General features: G+C 39.5%; 1 protein-coding gene across 1 annotated transcript in view; it reads left to right on the plus strand.

Annotated features, from left to right (window-relative positions):
* The window catches only part of cdh13 (cadherin 13, H-cadherin (heart)), a 496,790-nt gene that overhangs the window by 321,250 nt on the left and 148,954 nt on the right, over positions 1 to 26,586 (plus strand). Inside the window, exon 8 of the mRNA XM_038293940.1 lies at positions 7,233 to 7,411. Coding sequence (XP_038149868.1) covers positions 7,233 to 7,411 — 179 coding nt within the window. The remainder of the gene's footprint in view (positions 1 to 7,232; positions 7,412 to 26,586) is intronic.

A 26,586-nucleotide genomic window follows, 5' to 3' on the forward strand; every position in this document is an offset into this window, starting at 1 on the left:
AACTCAAAGTTGGTAAAAGTAATTGGATTCAGTTACAGGTCAATAGAGTCATCAGGAAAGTCTGTTTCTGAACCAATGTTTCCACCCACTGTTCTCCTGTTCCTTTAATGTTCCCTTTTTCATCTTGGCTTATCTCTGCAACCACCTCTTTGCTCTGTTCTGCTTTTCGGTGTGCTTATAATTCATCATCATAGCTGAGTCTTGGAGAGGATGATTTATCTTTGAACTTCCTTTGATCTCATTCATACCTTGGATTGGATTGGCTTAGCCTTTGGTCTTTTCACTCACTTTATTCTGATTAACAGAAATCCCATTTCTGCTTTTAGAATATGTGTAATTGAAATTTCAATCTCTCATGTTCGCGTGGATTCAGTTTAAAGTACAAATGGTGTGTTCTCAGTCATAACACTTCTTGGATCCAAAGACATTCTAGCATCAGTTTATCCTCTTTTTTTCAGTGTTGTCTATGTTGTCTCACTTCATCTATGCTTTTCAGACTGTCAGTCCCCTAGTGGCACCCACAGATCTGCCAGCCCCTACTGATTTCCCTTGGTGTTTCAGAAAGATATAGGAGTTAGCTTTAGGCAACAGCTCTGTGTCCCAGCAGCTTGCGTGATGAAATCAATCCACAACATGCGGGTCCACGACGACTTTCTTTCTGACTCACACTCTGCATCTTTTTATGTGAGAATTGGTTGTGTTTTACCTCACCGGGTGTCTCTTTCGTCTTTCCTTTTTTTTTAGCTGAACAGCTCATTGTGCTGCAACTTCACAGACATGCAACATGCCGCGTTCAAAGACTCTCTCTTAGTAAACTCCATCAGTATAAAAATCACTTCTTCTTTCATCCAGTCTTAGCTGGTGTCATGTGGCAACAGTGCAGATGGGTCCGGGCGATAGTAAAGGCAGGGCAGGCAGATGGATTTGCATCCATCCAACTCAGCAGGGATTGATTGGGTGTTAGCTCTGTCCACAGGATGGAGACGATAAGAGACATGATCCATCATTACTAAACCCACCTGCATGATACCCAGTATGATTTAACACTGAGACAAACACAAATTGTCTTTAACAAAGCTGAGTGGTGTATTGGATTTTTTGGGTCTGGATGTGTTTGGAAAATAGGTGGCTTCCCTCTTTCACTCCTTTATATTCAACCTCACTTCGTCCCCTTCTCCCTCCTGGTCTTTTCTTCCTCGGGTCATTCCTTCACTCACTATGTGTACAGTTTATATATGATTTTTTGTATGTTCCTTCCTTCTTTCGTTTCTTCTTTCGTTTCTTCCTTTGTTCCTTCGTTTCTTCTTTTGCTTCTTCCTTCCTTCCTTCCTTTGTTTATTCATTCCTTCCTTCCTTCCTTCCTTCCTTCCTTTGTTTATTCATTCGTTACTTCATTTCTTCCTCCGTTCCTTCTTCTGATTGTTCCTTTGTTCCTTCCTCCGATCATTCCTTCCTTTCCCCTTTTTTTTTTATTTATTTCCTCAGTTTTGCCTTTTTTCTCACTCCCTTATGCCATTTCTTATAATCTTACTTTATTCTTTGAGCCCTGCCTCTCCACCTTCCAGGTGTCTTTTCTTGCATTATTAAAACAAGATCACTGCAGATATACAGTCATGGAAAACCTTTTTAGATCAACCTTTCTGTACAACATATTACTAAGGTTGTTAATATACCTTTTGCACAACACTTTACATAAACAGTGGAGGTCTAATTACTTTTTCCATGACTGTATCTTATAAAATAACACTGTACAGATCAATTCTATAGTAGAAATCAAACAAGACTGTAGGAATTTCACCCACGAATGTTTACTTAAAAATGTGCAACAACTTTGTAGAATTGTGGCCTCTCTTCAGTGTTCCATTAAATGGGAAGATAATTGATCAAGATCAATTCCAGTTAACCAAGTGAGTCAATGTTTAGACTCCAGTTTGTGTCTCGATGTGCCTGTAACCATGTGTAAATGTGTGAAAGCTCACCCTCTGCTCCCCCAACGTTGTGGCTCTCAAGGTGTGAAGTGGAACTGAGTATAGGTAATGAAGGAGACGAGACTGTGTAATTATTCTGTATAGCAAGGATTACCAGTTTACTTAACTATTTCTGGGTCACCTTGAAGTGCAAATGCCAGGGGAGCTAAACTCACACCTCTCTGCTTCTCATTACCTTTAGCTCCTCTGAAGGAGGAGCTCTCTCTGCAAAAAAAGAAAGAAAAGGCTGGTATTTACTTTGGAGTTTGCATATTTTTCATCAGCACTTCTATCTTAGAACAGAACTGCTGGCAAACAACACAGCGAGAAACGAACTGAGCCTTGCTATACTGCCTTTGTTATATTGGAGGAGATTTCAATAAATATGTGGATCAAATAGGATTGTGAAAGGATTTCAGGACCAAAAACAATAAAAATGAGAGAGTTTAATCATATTAAAAACTACGTTGTGAGAGATAGCTTAGGCTGGAAGTATTTTCTTACCATGTATTATTTTTTTCAAAGCTTTCAAAGCAGAAATCTAATAATCAAAGCTATAAATTAAACTGATATCAAGTTTTTAAATAGATTTCCTGAACTCACGTACACAAAATGAGGCATATAAAAACACTGCAGAAAGCACAGTTTTTTTTTTTTTTTTTAAGAGATAACATGGTTCTGTGAGCGCATGTGTTATTGGATTCATGCTGTGTACATCTCTGGGTGTGAGGATTGAGTGAATGTCGCTCTGAATTGGTGCGAGAGTAGCTCATCACCAGTAAAAGATGGAGATGGGTGTGTGAGTTTGGGTATAGAATTGCCTCTTTTTTCAGCTTGTATGAAGTGGGCTGGTTTCTCATTTTTCCTCCCATTACTAAATAAAATGCATCCTGCTGTTTGGGCTGATGTGACAGAACAGATACGTTAATAGAACGGGTGAACTTTCACAGAGGTGACCCAAGAAATGACAGTTAAAGTTTGCTGTAAAACTTTAAGGCGATCTGTAATTACATCGGCTAATTGTTAAAGCCTCTGTGGCTAAAAGGTCATCTTTATAGATTATATTTCCTATAGCAACTGTCTAATAAATTTTCCTTGATGGGATTGGATAGGGTTGTAAAAGACATTTCCTCTAAAGTTAATAACCCAATATTTAATGAAACATTTCTTAAAGTAAGTTTTTACTGTAGCATGTAAACTGGAGCAGTTTCCCACATGCACAACATTTCCTGGACCATTTTGCTTTACCTTGACTGGATTCAGGTTCCACTGTGGAGTTCAAACATGGCTAATGCATGTCTTTATTATCTGCTGACGCTAAGAGGGTACTCCAGCCAGGGTGTTACTACTACCCAGTGTCAGGCGATATTGGGGACTGAGATTACTGCCCATCACAACTGCAGGGTCCAAATTACTTTCAGAGCAGAAATATGACAAGTGCAGCATAAATCCCCTTAGTTTTATAGCAATAGTGTGTTAAAACCCCAGTAAAGATGCTCCCAATTTGAAAAAGTGTAATTAAAAAAATGTTTGAAAAGAGGAAAGAAGATCCAGTTGCAAATATAAGCAAACCTAATACAGGAAAAAATTCCAAAACAACGTATAACTGATAAATCTGTCGCATGAATCACATCTTTATAATATATATAGCCAGGCTATTCAATTGGCGGCCCCAGGGCCGGGTCCGGCCCCTTTGGGTTTTTGTACCGGCCCCTAGAGTGTACTGTGATTATTACATACTGATAGTCTTACATAGTGCATGAATATCACTAACTGCACGTTCTCTCGTCCAGTAGGGGGTGGGATGCGCACGTTTAAGTCATGGTGGAAAAACAGGAATACAAAAACAAATACCTGTTTTCGTCGGACATATATTTTGGGAGACAGCACATGACCAATCAAAAATCACCATTCACGGTGAGCTCTAATTCAATTCTCTGACATTTATCTGTCAAGCGTGAAGGATTGGCTAACAAGCCAAAATTTCTCTCTCTACCTTAAAAAAAAGAAAAGTTGACTCGGAGAACAGGCAGTTCAACAATGAATGGACAGAGAAATACGCGTTTATTGCAGTTGATGCGAATCCTGTGTGCTTAATCTGCAACGAGTGCCTCGCCGTGTGTAAAGAGTATAATTTAAGAAGGCATCACAACACAACGCATGCTAACTTCAACGCTACTTTCCCACCGGGCTCAGCCGCTCGGAGGCAGAAGATTTCAGGGCTCACATTTTGTTATGAGCAAAGACGTCGCATATTGTTTCGGGCCTGTACGGATCAAGAGAGAGCAACGGCGGCATCGTTACGAGTGACATGGATATTGGGAAAAAAGAAAAAGCCGTTTACAGACTCGGAGATAGTCAAGGAATGTATGCTGGCATCCATTAATGAGGTGGTAACAGATGAAAAAACCCGAAAAAGCGTTATTGATTCGATCAAGCGAATTCCAATATCTGACACGTCAAATATGAGGAGAGTCGAGTCCCTTGCCTCGGATGTTTTCGAGACACTTTTGGACAAGCTGAGGAAGGCTGAGGTGATGTCTTTGGCCGTGGATGAGTCGACAGATAACGGTGATGTTGCGCAGCTGTGTCTCTATGTGCGATTTTTTGATGGAGAATGTATTCGCGAGGATCTGCTTGGACTAATTCCTCTGGAAGGGCACACCACTGGGGAGATTTTATTCACCAAAATTGCTTCATTCTTTGAGGAGAACAACTTGGATTTGGCGCGCGTCAACATGCTGGTGACAGATGGCGCGCCCTCGATGGTGGGCAGGGATCAGGGGCTTGCCGCGAGGATGGCAGCCGTGGCTCCACATATGAGATCGCTACATTGCCTCATCCACCAAAGCCTTCTGTGTGCCAAACTCAGTGCTAAGTTAAAAGAGACCATGGACTCTGTCATGGCAATTATAAACTTTATCCGTTGCACCTCCAGTTTACAGCACCGCCTTTTCCGCCAGCTGTTAACTGACATGTCTGCTGAATACAAAGATTTGCTCATTCACAATGACATTAGATGGCTTAGCAAAGGACATGCATTGAAACGTTTTTGTGAACTAAAAGAGGAGATTCTGGTGTTTCTCCAGTCTTCAAAAATGAAAAAAGCTGGCAAGTTTCTGTCTCTGATGGGAAATGATGATTTTAATGCCACTGTTTGCTTTTTGAGTGACGTTTTCCATCATTTGAATCAACTCAACATGGAGTTGCAGGGCAGGGATAAAACAGTCTCAGAACTTGTGGAGAAACTTCATGCTTTTATAAGAAAGCTCTCACTCTTCTCTGCTGATCTTTGTCCTGGGAAGATGCTCCACTTCCCCACATTAAGGAAATCTGGTCTGCAAATTACTGAGGTGATGTCAGGCTTTATTGACTCACTGAAAAACAACTTTTCCACCAGGTTCGATGATTTCAGCATCTCCAGCGAAGTGGTGAGATATGTTAAGGACCCTTTCTGTGTGAATGTTGAGACAGACTTTGCATTGAAAGGAAAGGAGCTAGTACCATCATTGGATGAAGCTTTTTTACAACTGGAACTCATTGACATTCAGTCGTCAGATGACTTGCGACAGTCATTGCAGCAGGCAGGTTTTGAAAAATTCTGGACTCATGTAGTCAGCCAAGAAAAATTTCCACACTCAAGGGGTCTTGCACTTTTTCTTATGACAATGTTTAGCTCAACATACACTTGTGAGTCGTCATTCTCACACATGAATGCCATTAAAACTCACAATCGCATATCCCTCACTGACCAGCATCTGCAACACTGCTTACGCATTGCCCTGACAACATATACACCTGACTTCACTGCTCTTGCTAAGTCAAAAAAATGCCTTTTCTCTCATTAGATGCAAATGTTGGCAAACTACATGCAAAGTGACAGTCATGTTAGTCAAACAAGTAATGAGGGTTGATTTTTGAACAGTATGATGCAATTAACATGTTATTCACCTCATAATATGCACTTAATGTTTTTTTTTTATATGGTATGGCTCAACTGAACTGAATATTGAGGTGTCTGATGCAATTTCAATATAGGCAGATAAAGGAAAAAAAATGTAAAGAGAGGTCAACTAAGGGACTGTTACAGTGATTTTTTTTCTCATGTTAGCAGGGCTAAAATGGCTGAGATGATTATTGTTGAAAGCAGTTTGAAATGTGCCTTGATAAAGTTCACTGTTATGTTGTTGTAATTAGAAGCATACTATGCAGTTTTTTATATTTGTTGGTGCACTTGGAATTGAAGTTGTTTGTCAGTTAAATGAATACAAATGTAAACAACTGACAGTAGTAGTCCATGTGTGGATTTATGTGTATATGTTGTTCTGCATTTACAAAACAGAATATATCTTCAGTATGTTGTAATTTCTTTTTTTGTTGCCGTGATTACTCATATTCTCTGGCCCCTTATTTTGCCTCAGATTCATGAACTGGCCCCAATTCCAAATTAATTGAATAGCCCTGATATATAGGCTCAGTCGAATAACATTTGAAAGAAAGCCACCCCACTGGTTGTTCAGTATTGTCACAAGAGAAGATTGAGATTATGGTCCTAATTATTGATCAGGAGTTATGCTGTGACACAGAAATAAAACACTTGTAATTTGGGTTATGCTAATCCCGAGAGCTTTCATAACAAAAGCCTGTCAGAGTGCTCTCGTGTTGGAGTGTAAACTCTACACACAGCTGCTGCTGCTTCTGAAATTTTCAAACCTAAAATCAAAAATAAACAATTCAAATGTGCTGTGATTTTTTAAACTTGGATCTTAGGACATCAACACAGTAAAATAGTCTAGTATTATAAGTTTTGTCATTGATAAAAATGGATGTCCAATCTTTGTTTCCCAGGAATTATCATTTGATTTATTCCTTTATAAATATTTGTTATAGAGCATAGTGAGTGTTAATACTTGGTTTGAATGTTGGTTTGCAAGTAGAAATGTCAATGTCTCTTAATTTATAATTTTAAAGTTATTTAAATCTATAAACTGAGAAGAAATGAAGCTGGGAACCACTAATTATCCCAGAAGTCTACCCTTGGTTCAAGGCACTGTACCTCCCAAAAAGGCTACCTGGGGAACCTTTCTACATCAATCATCTGATTTGGTTCCTGTTCCTGCATTAGAGACAGAAAAAAATTAACAATGGCCCCAGATTACCAGCATTGATATTAAACTGGCTACTACATTATTGAGGAAATAGACACAGGTCTGCTAAAGACATTTAAACTCAGATCATCAACGTTTTTTTTGGTGTTTTCTCCAGGAACCACGGTGATGACAATGATGGCGTTTGATGCAGATGACCCTTCCACAGATAACGCTGTTCTACGTTACAACATCATCAGACAGTCCCCGGACAAACCTTCACCAAACATGTTCTACATTGACGCAGAGAGAGGCGACATTGTCACCGTGATTTCTCCAACGTTACTCGACAGAGAAGTGAGTATACTCGGCGTTCCCAGTCTGAACTGATCCTTTCAGAGGGTTAACAGGGTGTGGCTTTTCAAGCTGTGCAGCATTGTCAGGTTATTGCTTGTCACCAACAGTTTTTACAGCAAAACTTACATTCTGTGTTCTTCTGCTCATCTTGGAGCCAGCAGGCTGCAGTGTGGTCATGCATTATGTGTGTGTGAGCATAGTGAGACACTTTTAAGTGGTTCTGTGTGTCTTCGCGTGAGGGGGCACTGGTGTGTTTCAGCAAGCAGAATCCAGATGAGTGTCTCTCCATTTTTCCATCTAACCAGAGCGAGACGACGGGATGATTGCTTTTCTGGCAGGGTGACGAATGCCAGAACATCGATTGGGTTCGCTGGTGGAAGAGGAATATTAGCTGTTGTCAGACACTTAGCGAACAGTTTAATTGAGGTGATACACACTCATCCGTCGATCCTGGTGCTGTCCAACAAGCCTGGCTGAAAACCTGCCATCCGGAACTGCTGGAACCATGGCTACTAAGTGGCCTGATGAGCCAATCTCAGAGCTGCCGTAAACTGTTTAATAGAGGTGTAATTGATTAAAAGTACAATGAAATGAGATGTAATCATAACAGCCAGCACTGTTAGCTGCTTCTCTGCCATGAAGGATGGTAACATGTCATTCACAAGCTGTACGGTGGTGTTTTTAGTTTTTTCCATAGTTTAACAACACTAAGAGCACATTTGAACCAAATCTTTAGACAAATTATATAAAAAGAAGCAAAATGATTAATCTCTTTGGCATTAAATCAGTTTAAACCTTTAAAATCTAGAGGTTAACATACACTTAATTACTGTGCCAATTCCTTAATAGAAACCACGGCACTACAAAAACTTTAAATCTAAGTAAGTCAATTTTTCTTAAATGAAGAGCATTTTTCTTGAATTGAGCTGGTAAGTGAGGTACTTTGCCAATGGAACAAAACAATTTTCATTTAAAATAAGAAGTGTATTTAAAGTGCATAATATCTAATTGTCATATTGTAAGGATAAACATTAGCTGATATGTTAATGCTGATAAGTTAATGCTGGCCCCAATAAGTTAAAGCATATGTTAATGCTGGTTAGCTGATAAGACGGAGGGAGAGGACGCTGGCGTTGAATGTTCGCCGCTTCTCCACCGCTTCGCCGCTTCTCCACGGAAAAAGTTGTCGTTATCAACCGTCGTCATTTCTCGCTGGATTTTCTCCTGTGCTGGTCTGCAAGTTATGCTGTGGATTACATCGCTCTGTTTCCTGAATGTCTGTTTTGGAGCCGTGGGTCTGCTATTAGCGGTTAGCTCCATGCTAGCTTCTCCAGGCTTGACCGGCTCGTCGATGTTGACCTATTCCGCCTCCCAGCTGATTGGACTTAACAACTACTCCATCCCACCCTGTGTTTCCATCTTAAAACGACTGGTTCTTCTGCGTAGACCCCGCTATGTCCATAGAGGCTCTCGGAGGAGAACTGTTTTTCATCAGCAGCCTGGATCTGGCCCTATGGCTTCCTTCTGGTCTACCAGACGTGTCGCGCAACGCTTTCGTCATCAGAATGCAGCGTCTGTGCTCCCTGATATGGCTGGAAGAACTCAATGCATGAAGGGGCAAGGAAAACGTGGAGTGGATTTCAGTCTGCTAAAACCTCTCCATAAGGCTTCCACTTCAACCAGTATTAAAATAGAACTTTTTAATGTTCAATCACTGACCAACAAATCCTGCCTTATTCATGACCATATTCTGGAGAAAAATGTGGACCTTATGTGCCTTACTGAAACATGGCACCCACCGGATGTGTACAGTTCGCTGAATGAAGCTTGTCCCCCTGGATACAGCTATCTGCAGAGAGCTCGCCGCAAGGGGCGAGGTGGTGGTCTGGCAGTAATTTACCGCAGTGATTTAAAATTGTCCGATCTGGCTCTTCAGGACTTTTCTTCTTTTGAATGCTTGGCCTTCAATCTCAAAGCCCCACTCCAGATGAATATAGCATTGCTTTATCGGCCTCCAAAACAACATGTTTCATTTAATTCAGAGATACATGACCTCCTAACTTTTTTCTGTGCCCGTTCTGTGAAAAATATTATTCTTGGAGATTTCAATATACATTTTGATAATTTTTCTTCCCCTCTGGCAGCAGATTTTAAGTCTCTTCTGGACTCACTAAATCTAACTCAGTTTGTTGATGCCCCTACACACAATAGGGGGCATACTCTGGACCTGGTGATTACAGACACTGTAACTATCAATAACTTATCTGTATATGACCTGGGCGTCTCGGACCACAGTATCATTTCTCTAGAAGTGCCTTCAACTTTGTCTGCTCCAAAATCTAAACGTCTTATTCAGTTCCGTGATTTGAAAAATATCTCCCCTGGGGCTTTGTCTTCTGCTTTTCATTCCTTGACTGCTGTCAATCATTCTTCTGTAACTGACTCTGTGGATTACTACAATCAATCTCTCCAGGAGCTTCTGGAGCTCCATGCTCAACTGAAGTCGAGGCTGGTGTCATTCTGCCGCTCAGCTCCTTGGTACACCGATGAGCTGCGGAACATGAAAGCTGTTGGACGTGCTATCGAGAGACGTGTAAAAAAATCAGGTCTCTCTGTACACAAGCAGGCATATAAGGAACATCAGAAAGCGTATGCCTTTTCTCTTAAGGAAGCACGGTCTAAGTATTATTCCAACATTATCAACAGCTGTCCGGGAAATTCCAAACAGCTTTTCTCGACAATAAAACATCTCCTTCATCCCAATCAACAAACTGAGGATGAGGATTCGACTGAAAAATGCAATCTGTTTCTCTCATTTTTCAAAAACAAAGTAAATTCTATTAGATCTCAGCTCCACAGCCTTCCTGATCTTCGGCTGCCATCTACCCTTGTACACCATGGGTCCATGAGCTGCTTTGATGAAGTTGCAAAGAGTGAAGTGGAGAACATCCTCAAGAAAATGAAGCCTTCATCCTGTGCCCTGGATCCCTGCCCCTCATCACTCATAAAATCTAATCATGCCGCAATAAGTCCGTTAATCACACAAATAATAAACAAATCACTGAAATCTGGTCATGTTCCATTGCCTCTTAAAACAGCCATCATTAAACCTCTTCTAAAGAAATCTACCCTGGATCCAGATATTCTTTCCAATTACCGCCCAATTTCACATCTTCCTTTTCTGTCAAAAGTGCTGCAAAAAGCTGTTGCCGCTCAGCTGCAGCTTCATCTAGAACAAAACTCCCTGTACGAGAAATTTCAGTCTGGGTTTCGTTCTGCTCACAGCACTGAGACCGCTTTGCTGAGAGTTACTAATGACATCTACATGGTAGCTGATGCTGGGTCTACATCTCTCCTTGTTCTCCTTGATCTAACTGCAGCCTTTGACACTGTGGACCATAACATCCTACTACACCGTCTTCATGTGGAGGTCGGTCTCTGTGACACCGTTCTGGACTGGTTTAAATCTTTTCTCTCCAATCGGCTGGAATGTGTTAGCCTCGGCAAGGCCAAGTCCCAGGCTGTCTCTGTCTCCTGTGGTGTCCCACAGGGGTCAGTATTAGGGCCCCTGCTGTTTTCCCTTTACATGCTGCCTTTGGGTCAAATCATAAATCGATATAACATCTCCTTTCACTGCTACGCCGACGATATACAACTCTATATTGGAACTGGAGCATCATCACCATCTTCACTTAATGCTTTCACTACCTGCCTGGAGGAGATAAGGAAGTGGATGACTCAGAATTTCCTTCAGTTGAACTGCTCCAAAACTGAGGCCATGCTGATCGGAACACCTCACCAGGTTCAATCTTCAACTATGACGACTGTTTCCTTTTCTGGACAAGACATCCCATTTTCCACCATAGTTACAAATCTTGGAGTTAGAATGGATTCTCAATTTACTTTTGAAAATCACATTAAGCATCTGTCTAAAATCTGTTTCCTTCATCTTCGTAATATCTCCAAAATTCGTCCGTTCCTTTCTTTTTCTGATGCTGAGACTCTCGTTCATGCATTTGTCTCCTCCAGGTTAGACTACTGCAACTCTCTGTTTGTTGGAATCCATAAAAAACATCTTCAGAAGCTCCAATACATTCAAAACAGCGCAGCCAGGATTCTCTTGAGGGCCCGCAAATCTGCCCATATTACACCTATTCTGCATGACCTTCACTGGCTTCCCATCACCTGCAGAGTTCAATACAAAATCGCGCTCATCACCCATCAGTGTTTAAACGGATCCTCACCGGATTATCTGAAGGACCTTCTCACTCCACATTCATCCACCAGATCTCTTCGATCACAAGACTGCAACTTCCTTCACCTTCCTCGCTCCAGATTAAGGTCCATGGGAGATCGGGCCTTCGCTGTCGCTGCCCCCCGTCTCTGGAACTCTCTCCCAGATCATCTGAGAGCTCCACAACCATTGAATGATTTTAAAAGAGGCTTGAAGACTTTTTTATTTAAGCAAGCCTATTCTGCCTCCACATGATTTTTATGTTGTTTATTTTTATCTTTGATTTTATTGACCACATGATTTTTATGTTGTTTATTTTTATCTTTGATTTTATTGACCACATGATTTTTATGGTTGATTTTTATCTTTGATTTTATTTGCACTGTGTAGCACTTTGAGATTTTTCTTAATGAAAAGTGCGGTACAAAATTGGATTTATTATTAAACATGCTCATTCCATTCGTAGATCGTCTTATTTCCCCACTCAAACTAAGGGTAAATACACTTGTTTAATAAATGTTTTGTCATTTTAAGATCATTTTTACAGTGTGCAGCTCGTTGTTTTTTTTTAGCAATAAAATTCAATCACAGCTTTAAGGCACAGCCAATGGGTCTCCTTCATGCACAATGCCTATCAGCATACCAGTTTAATTCGCTTTCAATTCAGTTTATTTATATAGCACCAATTCACAACATATGTTATCTCAAGGCCACATATCATCTCAAACACACTGCAAAACAATCTAGAAATAAGTAAAAATGTCTTAAATAAAGTATATTTACCCTTCATTTGAGTAGGTAAATAAGATGATTTGAAAACCAGACCAAGCTCCAACTATAAACAAATATGTTGATGGCAGCAGCACAGCTTATTTCTTTAAAAACTACTACTTAAATGGCTTAAGTACAGCAAGGTCTATGTTCTGGAGAGACTTTCACAAAGCTGTGATATTAGTCCCCATGTTGGTTCTTTCAAGGGTCCGTATTCCAGAAAACTGTTGCTACATAATTCTGGATGAAAAATTAAACATAGAGTATTTAACACATAAATCTTAAAGGTAAATCTACCAAATTGTGAGGAAATGGCTAGAAATGAAGAAGGATAAATTTAAATATTTAAAAAAACCTCTTGTTGTATTTAAATTTAACCCATAGAAATAATTTGGTAATCCCAACTGAATTAAACAATTTCTATGATATCCCTATTGATGAGCGGAGGCAAACAAAAATTAGATAAGTTGCAGTTGTTTGAAATAAATGTGTCAGGGTTCCTGTGTGTTAGTGAGTGTGAGTCATGCATCTCCTTCCAGAGAGGATCTTTGGGGAGAACCTGGGTAGCCTACACAGGTGAATATAATGTTTCTCATCTCAGTGCTGTGCTTAAAGGAGCAGCAGAGCCTTCACCCCGGACTGGTTTCCTGTGTGTTGTAGAAGTTTGTTTTGTTGCCTTCTAGTCCCTAGCTTCTCTCAAGTATTTTCCCTGACGTTATTGGTTTTTGTTCGCTTTTCAGTATTTTTGTATTTTTTCCTCTGTTCCCCTTGGACTTTTATTAAATCATCCAAGCTCATCTCTGCATTGGTGTCCTAAAAACCTCCACAAATATAGGCAATGTATCCACTCAATTTAAAAAGTCACAGTTTTTCTGTCATCTGCTTGAACGTTGTTCCAATTTGGTGTGAAATCTGTCAAAATAGAAGATGATGAGAAAAGTCAGCGGGATTATATTTAAGGACTGTCGTGTATTGAGTTTTTATTTATGGAGTGAGTGAATTAGACACTTGCATTGTTTCCTTTTTATTTTAAATGCCTTTAAAGTATGATAATATAACAGGAAGAGAGGTCTCTTTTCTTTAAAATCAGAGCACTGGGACTGAGTTGCCTTTGTAACAGTAGACCCCTGCTGGGTTGGACTGTTTAAAGATTTGGCCAGAGAAAAGCCTAAAGCACAGCTTATGATTCATTCATATTCGGGATCTATTCCCTCGGCTCCAAGTGGGCTGGTTTTTTACATCAACATCCGTAGGGCTTTAGCACATGTCCAGCCAGAGCATGATATTTCTATAATTTGAAAAAGACACCATAGTGGTGTGAGAAACCCTGTTACTTTTGGACTCTTGTTTTTCTTATTCATAAATCCTAAATCCTGTCTATTCAAGCAGAAACTGGAATATAACACCCGTCATTCCATCTCACATCTGTGTCTGTTGTCTGTTTAATATGAGAGGAAAGAAAAACTTTTCACACTGGAAGAAGGACGAGGAAGTGGAAAAAAAAAGTTTATCTCCAATATGTTGTTAAAATTCCTCTGACATCATTCAGGTGGAGCCCTCAGTGTTTCCATAGACACCTGAGCTGCCTCCAGGAAGAAGAAAGCAATCTGAAGAAGATTGGAGAATCAATTTTGTCATACTAAAATGACTTTAGACTTCTTTTACTGCTTGCTCTGCCGACTAAAATCCTTTTCTGATATTCAGAATATTCTCCCCCTCTTTATCTTAGGAGCGTCTCCCCCTCCCCGCCTGGTATTACTCTGAAAAGCCACATTGTTGAATCAATGGGAGGCAGTCATACAGTATTTGACAGTTTATATATCTGTTAGTGTTAGCTTGGTTTTATAAGCTTGGAAATATCAGGGACATTCGTTATGATTTACATGATCAAAGTACAAAAATCAGAAGAGTGTCACAGCCACTCACTGCACACATTTAGATCCCTTTATTCAACTGTAAATCAACAGTAATTACCGTTCAATTTTCTATTTTTTTCAGAATAGGTAATTAGAATCTCTAATTATTTCAACAGTTTTCACCTGTTGGAATATTAACACAATGTTTCACTTTACCAGGCCTTAAATTTAAGGTTTAGGGAAACAATTTAGATTCTCTCATACTTATTAATGCAGGGTCAACAGACTCTATTCATTTGCCGTCTCCGTTGTACGTATATGATTTTACTCCCTACATCATTTTTGTTGATATAAATATATAATATATAGATATTTATCATGTGGAACAAGATTTTTCAAATGTGATACACAACTTAACCGGCCGTTTTGATCATAATTTGTATTACTTTTTTCAGGTGCAAACTCAGATGCAAACTCATACACAAACATTTCTGCCATCAATATGGCAAAAAAAGAGGCATTTGTACAATTTCAGATGATGAAGAGAGATAATTTGCACATATTTGGCTTGGGAGCCATAACGATAGCAAAATAATACACTGAATAATAGTCATGGAAGGTGGAGAATCTTTATTCAAGCAATGCAAAACAAAAAATCTCAAAAAGGCTTGGGATGCAAAACTTTCCAAACATTCATCCTGCAATCAGTGGGCCGTTGATTGTGCCTTTAAATGAGATATTTTAGGGTTAGGGCAGGGGTTAGGGCAGCCCCATGTTGCTCCAGGGCCACATGGGGATCTTTAATATGTTGTGCAGGAGGTCAAATAAACATCCATTATGTTTTCCAATGCTTGAAGCATTTCTTTAATAAATACATTTTAACAATAAAAGAAAACAGAGATCAGTGATCATAGCCTGCAACACACGTTTCTGTGCGGCGCAGTGCCAGGCAAACAAGGTGGCAGGTGTGCCTCGGGCCATGGATCCCAAGGGGGAAAAAAGGAAGATAGCTGATGAGAACAGAGGATTCAAAGAAGAATGGATCGAATAATTTGCTTTTGCTGAAGGATTGCCTGCATTTTAGCTCTGTAATGAGAGTTTGTAAAAAAATAAAAACAGTAATTTGGAAAGGCATTTCCAGGGAAGGCATGCTAAAAATGCGGCCGATCACAAAGTTAGAAGTGAGTGACACATCACTATTGCAGAACTTCTGGATAAATTAGAGGATCACAAAGATAGATGTAAGAAGTGGATTGCATCTCCTGACTCCACTACTGCTGCCAGTGTTGATGCAAGCACCCAAATCTTCAAAACAAAAATAACACCAAGGAACGCTGGTGAGGGAGGATCTGTGATAACAGAAACATGTCCACCATAGAAAGATTCCTTTTACCTTGTTTCTATAATTTCATCAATGCAACAAAACCTAAACCGTGCGGTGAAGGGCGGTGAAGCGGCGCGCGGTAAACTCCACGCTGTGAGCGCGTTCACTTCTCCTCCCTCACCTCATGCTACTATGTGACATTTGCTTCAGGATAAACATTTAATCCATTTTCCGTCACGCTTTAACTTAGCTGGGTTCGCAAGGGGTGCTGATGCCTATCGCCAGCTGTCTATGGGCGAGAGGTGGGGTACACCCTGGACAGGTTGCCAGTTAAACATTTAATCATGAATGATATATATTTAAGCCCACATAGTCCATTTTTATGGTGGGTTAATAGACTTAGAGCCTGTGTTTCCATAAGAGGCTTATAGAAGACTTTTACAGACATATTTGTTTTGTGGTCCAATGTGGCGCTCTGAGCAGTTTGGGTAGCTGACCCCTGGGTTAGAGTATATTGCATATTTACTTGTGTGTCTGTTGTGTCTCTTTTGAAGCAGTGTATCTTTGGCAACCCTGTGTCAGTGATGAGATGGCAGCTAGGGATGTCAGACATCAGCTCCACTGCACTGAGAACATTTCCAAATCCCATTTTATCAGCAATAGGGAACGTTTAATCATTGAAGGTGTTGGGTAATCCTCTCTGGTATGTCTTTTATATGAACATTCAAAGAGTAATGTCTGCTAAAGGTAAACTCCATGAACTCAGCTTTGTCCTGGTGTTTTAGATGCTTATCAAATCATATCTTTTGAAAGTGCTGGACATTTATCCTCCTTTTAAAAACTGTACTGAGCTGCTTCTTCTTAAGATATGAGATTTGGGAGGAAAAACAAACAATCTACCACCTACGTAATAACTCTGTTTGTCACGTTATCAGCCTAACCTGAGGTTCATCTACTTTTATTTTCCACCTTCATGTGTCACAACCTGACTTCAGCACATCCTTTCTGCACCTGGTATGAGATGTAAACCAGAACGGAAGTGAGGACAGCCTGGGGGAGACGGATGATACCAGGGAGCAGTGGTCACTGAAACTCGCTGTCTCCAAGAAATGATCAAATCAGGTCTTATACTTGTGATCCGACGTGATCCAAATTACAGGATAGGATTACTAATATATATGTTCTGTGGTCTTTTAATTCATATAATTTACACCACTTTGTAAAATCATGAGCAAACCAGGGTTACCTTGAACCCATAAAAAGAGAAGATTTGATAAAGTTTTGCAGTAAATGGAATATGATGCAGAAAAGATGTGGAGTGTAAGTGCAGTAATGAAAGGATCACGTCTCTCGCTGCCAGACAAACACCATTCACTGTAATCTATTTAAGTCCACAGAGTGTTTGTATTCGGGCAGGCTGTAACTAGAGAGGACAGACTGCTAATGGCACTGTGACTTTCTGACTCCCTAATGTTCTCTGGCCAATCTGGAAGCTGTCACTACTCTGGATGGCCAATCGATGGATTCCAATGACCCCTCTGTGTTCTACAAAGGTGAACTACATGGGAATGAAATCAAGCTTCTCTGTACTTGTGCATATTTGGGCTAATATAACAGTCACATGGGGAAGACTTTACACTAGCACACCGATAGGGTTGTTTTACATTCCAACAACAGCTGTCATGGATTTTATTTAGATTACTGTGACAGATTTCATCCGCTTTTAGTCACAAAAATTCACCTCACATATCCTTTTAGGAAATTAATTGTGTTCCAGCCTGTATTCAGTTGTTCTCTTTCGGGCCTCAGAGAACAACCAGCATCATGAAGACCAGGGAACAAAGGACACAGGTTAGGAAGGGAATTCTGGTACAATTTAAAGCAAGGTTACGTTACAGGGCAATGTTAAACACCGACATTGGCAACACAAGAAGGTTGCCCCGGAATCAGAGGTTTGTTGGCTCAAGCTCCGGCTTCCAGCTTCGTTGTGCCTTTGGGCAACACATTTCACCCACATTACCTACTGCTGGTGATCAGAGGGACTGGTGGCACCAGCGTACGTCAACATCTCTTCTGTCGGTGAGTCCCAGGGCAGCTGTAGCTACCATAGACCAATATCCCATAGTAAACATCCAAACCTAAATCTTATTTAAATCAGCCTTGGAAACGGATGTTTAAAGATCATCTCTTCCTACTCTGACTGACCAGGAGATATTTTGTTCAGTGAATGTGGGTGTAAATGGGTTTTATGTGGATTTTTGGATGAATGTGGATTTTTGTGTATTTTAGAATGAATGTTACAAAGAAAGAACCATTTTCCATTTAGTTTTGCTTATTTGACTCTTGGTTGTAGATTTGATTGTAGATTATTTTAGACCGTTGGTGGTAGTTGGTGTTTGAGTCCACTTTAATAGGAAAAGGGGCAAAAGAGTGGCAGGTCCCCAAGCTAATCACAGACATCTTTAGGATTCCTTTTGTTTTGTCTACAGGAGAAAAACATATCCTGGTTTCTCCTATGAGAAAGCTGCCCATTGGTGTTACATCTTTTCAGTCATAGATTTTTTTCTGATATTAACATTTGCTGAAAACTTAGTATTTAGACATGTATTGTTTTTTTTTAAGTCTGCACAGATCTAATGATCCAGTGTATGTTGCTGTGTTTATGTCTTTACATGATAAGTTATAATCTATCAGCATTAAGTTTTCTGTGCTGCTTATTAGATCTCCAGTTACCTGCACTCTAAACATGCTTATATTCATCATCTGTTTACATTAAGTCTATAAATCCAGATTGGCAGATAAAATGGATGCAGGTAATTATCCGTTCTCAGCAGAAGCTTTTGCAGTGGTTGCAATGACCTGATGTTTGTTTGGACTGACCTTGACAGAATGCTTCCTGATGGTGCCGAGCTGATAAGAAAGCTTATCCTGTCTAATGGTTTATTTGGCTTGGTAGCTGGTGTGGCTGCATGCCTGTGAGCTGAATGACTGATGAATGCCAGGTGAAACAGTGGCAGCGTCCACTCGGGAACAGCTGCTTTCATTTCCATTGCTGCAATCTCCTGCGTTCCTCCGACTCTCCAGCTCCTTCATCCACCCTTGCCGCGCCTCTACGTCACATTGATTTCTTGTTTATCTTCATTTCTCCCCTTCTCTTTCTGTATTCCTGTCTACCTTTTTAGTTTCTGTCAGCCTCGCCTCACCCCTCTGTCAACACTTCGCTGTGGACATCCAATTACTCGCAGGTCATAGCATAACTATTCCATTCAGAGCAGCACCATTCAGTGCGAGCCTCAAACAGCTATTCAAATGACATCCTCTGCTGCTGCTCCACAAAATGTTTCTTTCAAACATTTCTGGGGCCACCAACTAATCTGATCCCCCAAAACATAATTGAATGTCAGTCTTCACGTAAAGATGCTTTCCTCCCTTCAATTAGCATCTTGTTTCCTTGTGTCAAAACGATGAGACAAAGCAGAGTGAGAAATATTTACTCCTGCCAGGTAGAGGAGGGATTTAATATATTATGTGATTTATATGCAAATAATTCAGAGCAGCGAAAACATTGATAAGATTTCATTACTGCAGATTTTGATGTACACTACAGTTTATAAACTGGCATTTATTCACCAATTATGATTTGGAGATTGGAAAGGTGTGAGATGATGAGTTGGGTGAAGAGATGTGTAAGCGTCTAAGGAGAGGGGAGTAAGTCCCGAGAGTCTGAGTCACACTGAGTAATAACAGCGTTGGAGTGGTGCAGGAAGTCTAGCCCCGGTGATGTGGTGCTGGAAATCTGATCAGAGAGGTGGTGCTTAGAGGTACAGAGAGAGCAGAAAGGTGGAGAGCACCGGGATGTCTATTTCATTCTTAAAAGCAACATTGATGCGGTACTTCTTGTTAATCACTGTTTATTCAGCTGTCTTATCAGCAGTTGAGGGGAATATGATGTTTTGGGCCTAATTTAAAAGTGCTGAAGGAAAAACTGTGTTATGCAAATAAATTCCCAAAGCCAGTTTAGAGCAAAAACTGCTTTTCTATTAAACACTTTGCAGGGAATCCTTTTCTAGTATTCTGTTTGGTCTAATATGACTTTCTTTGGTTATTCAGCTTGAGGCCTTGAAATAATAAAAAAGTTTGGCTTTCATTCCAGAAATCTGTATTCTCCTATTATCTAATTCTGTTCTCTATGAACTGTATCTAATAAATTGACGTTTGAGTCGTTGACCTTTTATTTCTCAGTGTGAAATTAGTTCACCATGACGATTCTTTGCAGACAAAGAAAGACAGTTAGGTACAAAGTTTATCTCGTAGGTTTACCATCTGCAAAAAATGGTTTCATTTGTTTCTTTCAGCTGAACACCCATTTTTCCTGTTAAAGCTTTGTGTTAAGAAAGTAGGATCCTCTGACTCTTATAGATGGTCTCTTTCACAGTGTTTATAATATCAACATTGACTCTTGGGCCCCTCGGCTTCTTGCTTACAAAACAGATTACCTAAAAATATTCCTTTTATTCCTTTATGAAGTGCTTTATCTACAAATCAACAGTAAAAATATCTAAACATTATGCTTGCGCATAAAGTCCATAACCTTGTGTGGATATATGATAAACAAAAACATATACTGTATAAAATATATAAAAGCAGAAGGAATGACTACAATACAAATGAGAAAAGCATCAGAGAGCGCAGACCTCTGCCAAGCAGCAAATTTCTCCCCAAATCGTGACTTACAGCGAGAGCTAAAACTGGCAAATAATCTGGATCTTCACCAAATTTAAATGAATTGTTTCTTTGCATGAGGCACACCTCTGGTAAAAAAAAAAAAAAAAAAAAAAATCCATAAATTCTGTTCGTAAGTTTTCAAAATATCCTGCTAACAAACCAGCAACCTTTGTGTTTTCTTGTGTTTTGTTCTCAGTAAAATACCTCCGGACTTTTTGAGTGTGATGCTGAGGCTGTCAATAGTCACTGCTACCATTCTCTGGTTTATTGGGGAACTGCTTGTTCCGCCAAATATCCCTATCTCACAATGTTGGAGAATCCTTTAATAAATTCCTGTATCTATATGATGATCTGGATCATTACCAAAATGTAATGGACTGTTCCTTGGCACGAGGGACACCTCTGATAAAAATGTCCTTAAAATCCGTCCATAACTTTTCAAGTTATCCTGTACACACACAAACTCTCCTAAAAACATAGCCTCATTGTTGGAGGTAAAAAAAACATTAGAGATAAATAATAGAAATACCTGTCAGTAGTTCCATCTTCATCATAAAAGTCTAAATGTAAATAATAGAATAAAGAAAAACTAACTGTTTTTGTTTTTTCTCTACCATCTTCAAAAATACCTTCTCTACTCTTAGTTAAAGGTGAAATCTTGTTTTTTTTTCTCCAGTGTCTGTTCCAAAATGTTGTTGCATTCTTAGGTCATTACTTAGACTTAGAGAACATTTATTGTCATTTATTGTATACAAACATTTTTTTCTCTCTCTCATGATATTTCCATTGCCTTAAAGTGCAGGATTGATCAAATGTAAACATTGTGGGAGAAAAAAAACATGGTGCAAAAAAACGCAATGATATGGTTAGCTTGATGCAGAGTCTGTGACAGGATTTAGAGTTTTTTCAACATTCAGCAATCTGATGGCAGTGGGGAAGAAGCTGTTTCGGAAACTGCTGGACCTGCACTGAATGCTGCAAAGCCTCTTCCCAGAGGGCAGCAGGGAGAACAGTCCATGGTGGGGATGTGAGGGGTCAGTGATGATGTTACAGGCTTGGGACATGCAGCGCTGGGATGAGATGTCTTTTATGGAGGGAAGAGGAGCCCAGATGATCTTCTCTGCTGTTCTTACCACTCTTCTCACTTTCTTCCAGTCTGAGGTGCTGCAGCCTCCACATCACACAGCAAGACAGCTGGTCAGAACGCTCTCTATGGTGCTTCTGTAGAAGGTGGTGAGGATGGGTGGGGGCAGGTTGGCTCTCCTCATTCTCCGCAGGAAGAACATGCTTGTTTTTTTTCTATCTTTCTACTCATTGAAAAAGTCTGTAGTTGTTCAAGAAAAGATGATTTCAAAGGTTGAGATTATTCATAGAAGCACATGAAAGCTTTACAGTCTGTTCCTTTTCCTGGCATCTTATCAGGAGCAATTTATGTATTTCCTGGGAATTGAACTTTAGGGCCTGTTCAGCACCCACTCAGCAGATGACTCAAGAAATGCCTTAAAAACATTTTATGTAACAGTATTTTTACCTAACAAGGATTTATAATATGTTATCCAGTTCACTGACTTTTAAACATTATCTTAGAGAAAAATCAGGCTCCTGGATAAGAGCAGCAATGGTCAAAATAATTAAAAACTGATCAGAGAAATGTTAAAGAAACAGGTAACTTTAGCTGCAATCATTTTTCATAGTGTAGTCCATATAATTAAAGATGCCATCAAACTGTATGAGAAATGTGCCCGTATGTGTTCATGCTGCTTGAAAAGGAAGCACTTCGGCCCAGGAGTGTACGGCTCCTCTTTTTTATGAATGACCCTCAACAAGACTGTGAGAAACCACAAGGAGCCATCCCCACAAAGCTTCAACAGCCTCCTTGCTTATTATTTACAAGACAGGTAAAACTAGCCTAACAATCCTAATAAATGTCAAAAAGCACAATATTAAACAATAAAAGATAACAAATCTTTTTCCTCAAAGCAAAGTCTAATATCTCTTCTGCTTTAAAGCATCAAATTAAATCATGCTCTTGTCCTGAGGGGGGATAAACAGTGTTTGCTCAAATCTGTCAATTAAATGTTTCTATTTAGCTCTTTAAAACAAGAGGGTGTCCATCCATAAAACAACTGATATTGTTTGCCAAGCTTTTGTGATGCTTCAACATCTGAGTGTCACATAAGCCCAGTGAAGGCTTTTCTTTTTAAAGGCTACCATTACCTGCACTTATAAGGACATGCCAATTATACAATTATACAAAAAAAATCTGAAAGAACACCTTTAGTTACTTAATGGACATAAATCCTCATGACTCACCTGTTTTTGTTAGTTTGAACAAAAACGACGGAGCACAGAGAACATGAAACTTTTTTTTTTGTCGTGTCTCTAAAGTCCTGCATTCTTCTCCATCCTGATATCAGAGAGGGTTCATCAAGTTCAGGCTTTATGTCTCTTTTAAACTATTTTGCCTGACATTCTATCAAGTGAGATGTTGCTAATATGTTATTCCTATGGTGGCCAAGGGGCGAAAACACACGCATATGCAAAAATATGCAGCAAAGACAGATATGAGGCTTAATAAGAAAAAATAGATTGAGACAGAAATGCACAATGCAAGATTATTTAAGTGTTTGGCCTTCACTGGGTTCACAGATCTACGCCACACATGGTTGCTATTTGAAAGAGGTAATACTAAGCTTAGGGATGGATGGCTCAACAAGGCTAGACCTTTCCGAATTCACAGCCTCTCGTTTAAGGTTATGGTGCCTGTGTGGCTTAGAAGGACGCATCCTATCAACACCAGGTCCTTTAAAGGAGGCAGCCCCTGAGTTCAGACACAGCTTGCTTAACAAGGATTAAAAGGAAAACATCTGGGATGGTGTCTTTTCTTGTTTTTGCTACAGGTCTGGTCTGCAGTAGTTGCCATTCAAAATTTCCCCACTGCCCTTGATGGGCCCTTGGCTGATCCCCTACAATTCATTTTTTAAACATCAATCTTTGTACTAAAATATTATTTCTGTCATGATTTGTGGACATTAAGATCTCCTGGTCAGATTCTGTAATTCAGTGAATGCACACCCAGGACAAAGTTGGTTTCACTTCATTGGCTGGAAAACTGGAGGCGATTTTGCTAGAAGCCGCACGGAAATGGACTGCCATTCGGTTGGAGTTGGACTGGGAATTTTGAATGGCACTGTAAGATGTTTTCCCTAGAGGTCCAAAAACCTACTGGTTTACTAAACTAGTTGGCAACCTTTCTTAACTAGCAGCTGATTTGCTGCTTGTTGCATTTTCCTTTGCACATTTTTTAAGTGTTTGTGTCTTACCAATCATTTGTGTATTTGCAGTGGGGGTTGTGTTCGCTGCTTGCTCTCCATTTTCTGTGATGTTTTTTTTTTTACAGTGTCCTGTCTGGCAATGTGGCACTAAGAATAATTGCCTTGATGCTAAAAAGAGAGGCCAACAAGTTATGCTTTCACAAGTGGAGCAGTACGGCTATCACCATAGTGTTCCGCTTGATTTATGCATATAAATAGCTTTATTATAATTCATGCAGGGAGTATTACAGATTATATGGACACTGCAATGTATTTAAAATAGGGAGGGAAAAACAGAAAAAAGGAGAAAAAAATGAAAGAAAGAGGAGATAAAAGGGAGACAATGATAAAATGCTTCAGTCTGCTTCATCTCCTGCAAAGAGAGATGTAATAAAAGAACGGCACAACCAATGGATATAGTATAAGAGATACAATAAACTAGCACCTTGATACTTTCGCTGCAGTATTTTCTGTGATTTCTGATGGTTATATTTTACAGTGTTTTACTTAGCATGTGTTTTGTATGTTAGTGTAATATTTGTTTTCATTTTGGTGTCATTATTTAGTCGTTTGCATTTGTATTTGCTCCACGTTGATGCATTTGCAATGTGCCCCCCAGCCAACCGTTAATACCTCTGTGTTCTATTTTGGGCTCTCCCCTGATGATGTATTAATGTTTTACTTTTTATTTTGTTTGGCACTAAACCTGTTCTATTTGACTTGATTTTATGTGTGTCATTAACCAACCTTCACCAATATTATTGCATCTTGCATATTTACCTCATATCATGGAGTTCTAATTCACAGGTTTTCTCTTCGCTGCTAATGGCTTTCATTCATCCGATTAATTCATGGTATCTAAAGAGGTCACTGCTGAGGCTAGTTGGATTGCTCAGTGGTCTCCAGCAAGTTTTTTTTTTCTGCTTTAAAAACCCATGTTTTAGTTAAACGCCTCGCAGCGAAAATGCAGAAGCAATTACAATCAGAAAATGCTTTTCACGCTTACATGATGGCTTGAAACCAGAAAAGCAGCTCATGGAGGAAAGTGAGACACTTGAGTACATTACCAGGAGATCCCATTATAAGGAGTGTTACTGCAGTGTCTCCCATGGCCAGTAGCCAGAGTTCTATAATCAATACAGTAGTTGCTGCAAACCCAAGCACCTCACGTCTGCTTGTTCTTCCCTGAAATGAACACGGGAGACACCGTTCACAGCCACTGATGAAATACTGGGCACCGCCTTTTTCGCCATGACATAAGCTCTTCCATTTCTCAGCATCCTCCTACTCCCGTCCTTCTTCCTCATGGCTCTATCACCCTCATGTCCAGTTGCATTACGGAGGAAATGAGATTCTCCCTAATTAATTAGATCTCTGGGTGCTAAAGATGAAGATTACACTCCAATGAAGGTTAGAGATGTCAATCATAGAGGTTTTATTTTTTTAAGCTGAGTGCTCCTGAAGATAAATTGAGCCCCGTGGGGGTTTGCAAGTAAACGTGTGCATTGCAGTTTATTTCTATCTTTCTTTCTGATTTAATTGAGCTCCGGCAACATTAGTCAATGGAAATCTGAACGAGTGAGAACAACAAACTAGAAAATTATATTCATCAAGATTGTAAACAGAAGCAGCACTGTGAGAGCAAACAAATTAACGAATTTCTAGAAGCACAAAGGATATAAAAGAATGTTTGATCATTAATACAATGAGAAAAGGAAGAATACAAAGATTTATGACAAGATGAAGCTCTAACTATGCCTCGGGTAAAAATAGAAGTAGGATAACGTCTGAATATTTTGCATGTAGACGGATAATAAGAATGTAGTTTTGCTGAATTATTTTCAGTGCTTTCATTGCTATTTGAAAGAAAACTAATTAGTCCATTTCTACTTGAAATATGGAAGAATAAAAAATAATCTAACCGTAAACTAAATTGAAATCCCAATTCTTAATAAATCTTTTCCTTAAAAATTAATTGATCTCTAGCATACTGGGGTGCTAGAAACCAAATGTCCATTATTAATGTCCATTTGTTTCCAATCCATCTCTCCCAAGTTCTAAAGCTAAAGCGCTGCTGAATGATCCAGAGAAAGTTCCATCTTCATCTATTATTTAATCTAAGACCCTCCACTGGGATACCATTTTACTCAAAAGCCTATTTTTCTCAGCAGTACCTACCATATTTTTAGTGTTAATACTATATTTTATCAAATGTACTTTTGAAGTCCTGATAAACTTTGCTCAGGAATAATCTGCAAGGTGTCACAGGCTTCCCTTGTGTTAGAATTACAGTAACAGATAAAAAGTTATTGCTTTCTTGCTGATAAAGTATTAATTTAAATGAGTGGTAAATCCACAGGTCTTTTTTTTAATAATCATTCATTATAGCTTTTTTTATAAATTTAAGGCCTTCTGCTATTTATATTAATTGGATTATTTAAAGCAGGCATCCCCAAACTCGGTCCTCAAGGCCCCCTGTCCTGCAGGTTTTAGAGGTTTCTCTGCTTCAGCACAGCTGGTTATAATGATTGCAGTAGACCAAAAGCCTGTTAATCAGCTTTCAATTAAAATCAACTGTGCTGGAGCAAGGAAACCTCTAAAACCTGCAGGACAGGGGGCCTTGAGGACCGAGTTTGGGGATGCCTGCTTTAAAGTATTATCATACTTAAACATACTTAAATCTTTCTTATCATCTTAGCAGATTTTCATTTTTTAATCTATATCCAAGGTATTGTCTTCTAGAGATTTCTGACCTTATTTCCTAAAAACAAAGAGCTTGATCCATCTCTGTTGGTTGTTTTTTGCCAAAATTTCTGTTTTAAAAACTATTAACAGTTCAAGAATGTGGCGATAGTAGGTCAGTGATTGGACTGAGTCCTTCAAAAAGCTTTACCTGCAATAAAAGTGTCAAGATAAGTGAAAGGAAACATTTCTTGATTTCCAAATCAAGT

This window comes from Cyprinodon tularosa, unplaced genomic scaffold (genome assembly GCF_016077235.1).
Source record: "Cyprinodon tularosa strain WSP-4 unplaced genomic scaffold, ASM1607723v1 ctg332, whole genome shotgun sequence".
Classification (NCBI taxonomy): domain Eukaryota; kingdom Metazoa; phylum Chordata; class Actinopteri; order Cyprinodontiformes; family Cyprinodontidae; genus Cyprinodon; species Cyprinodon tularosa.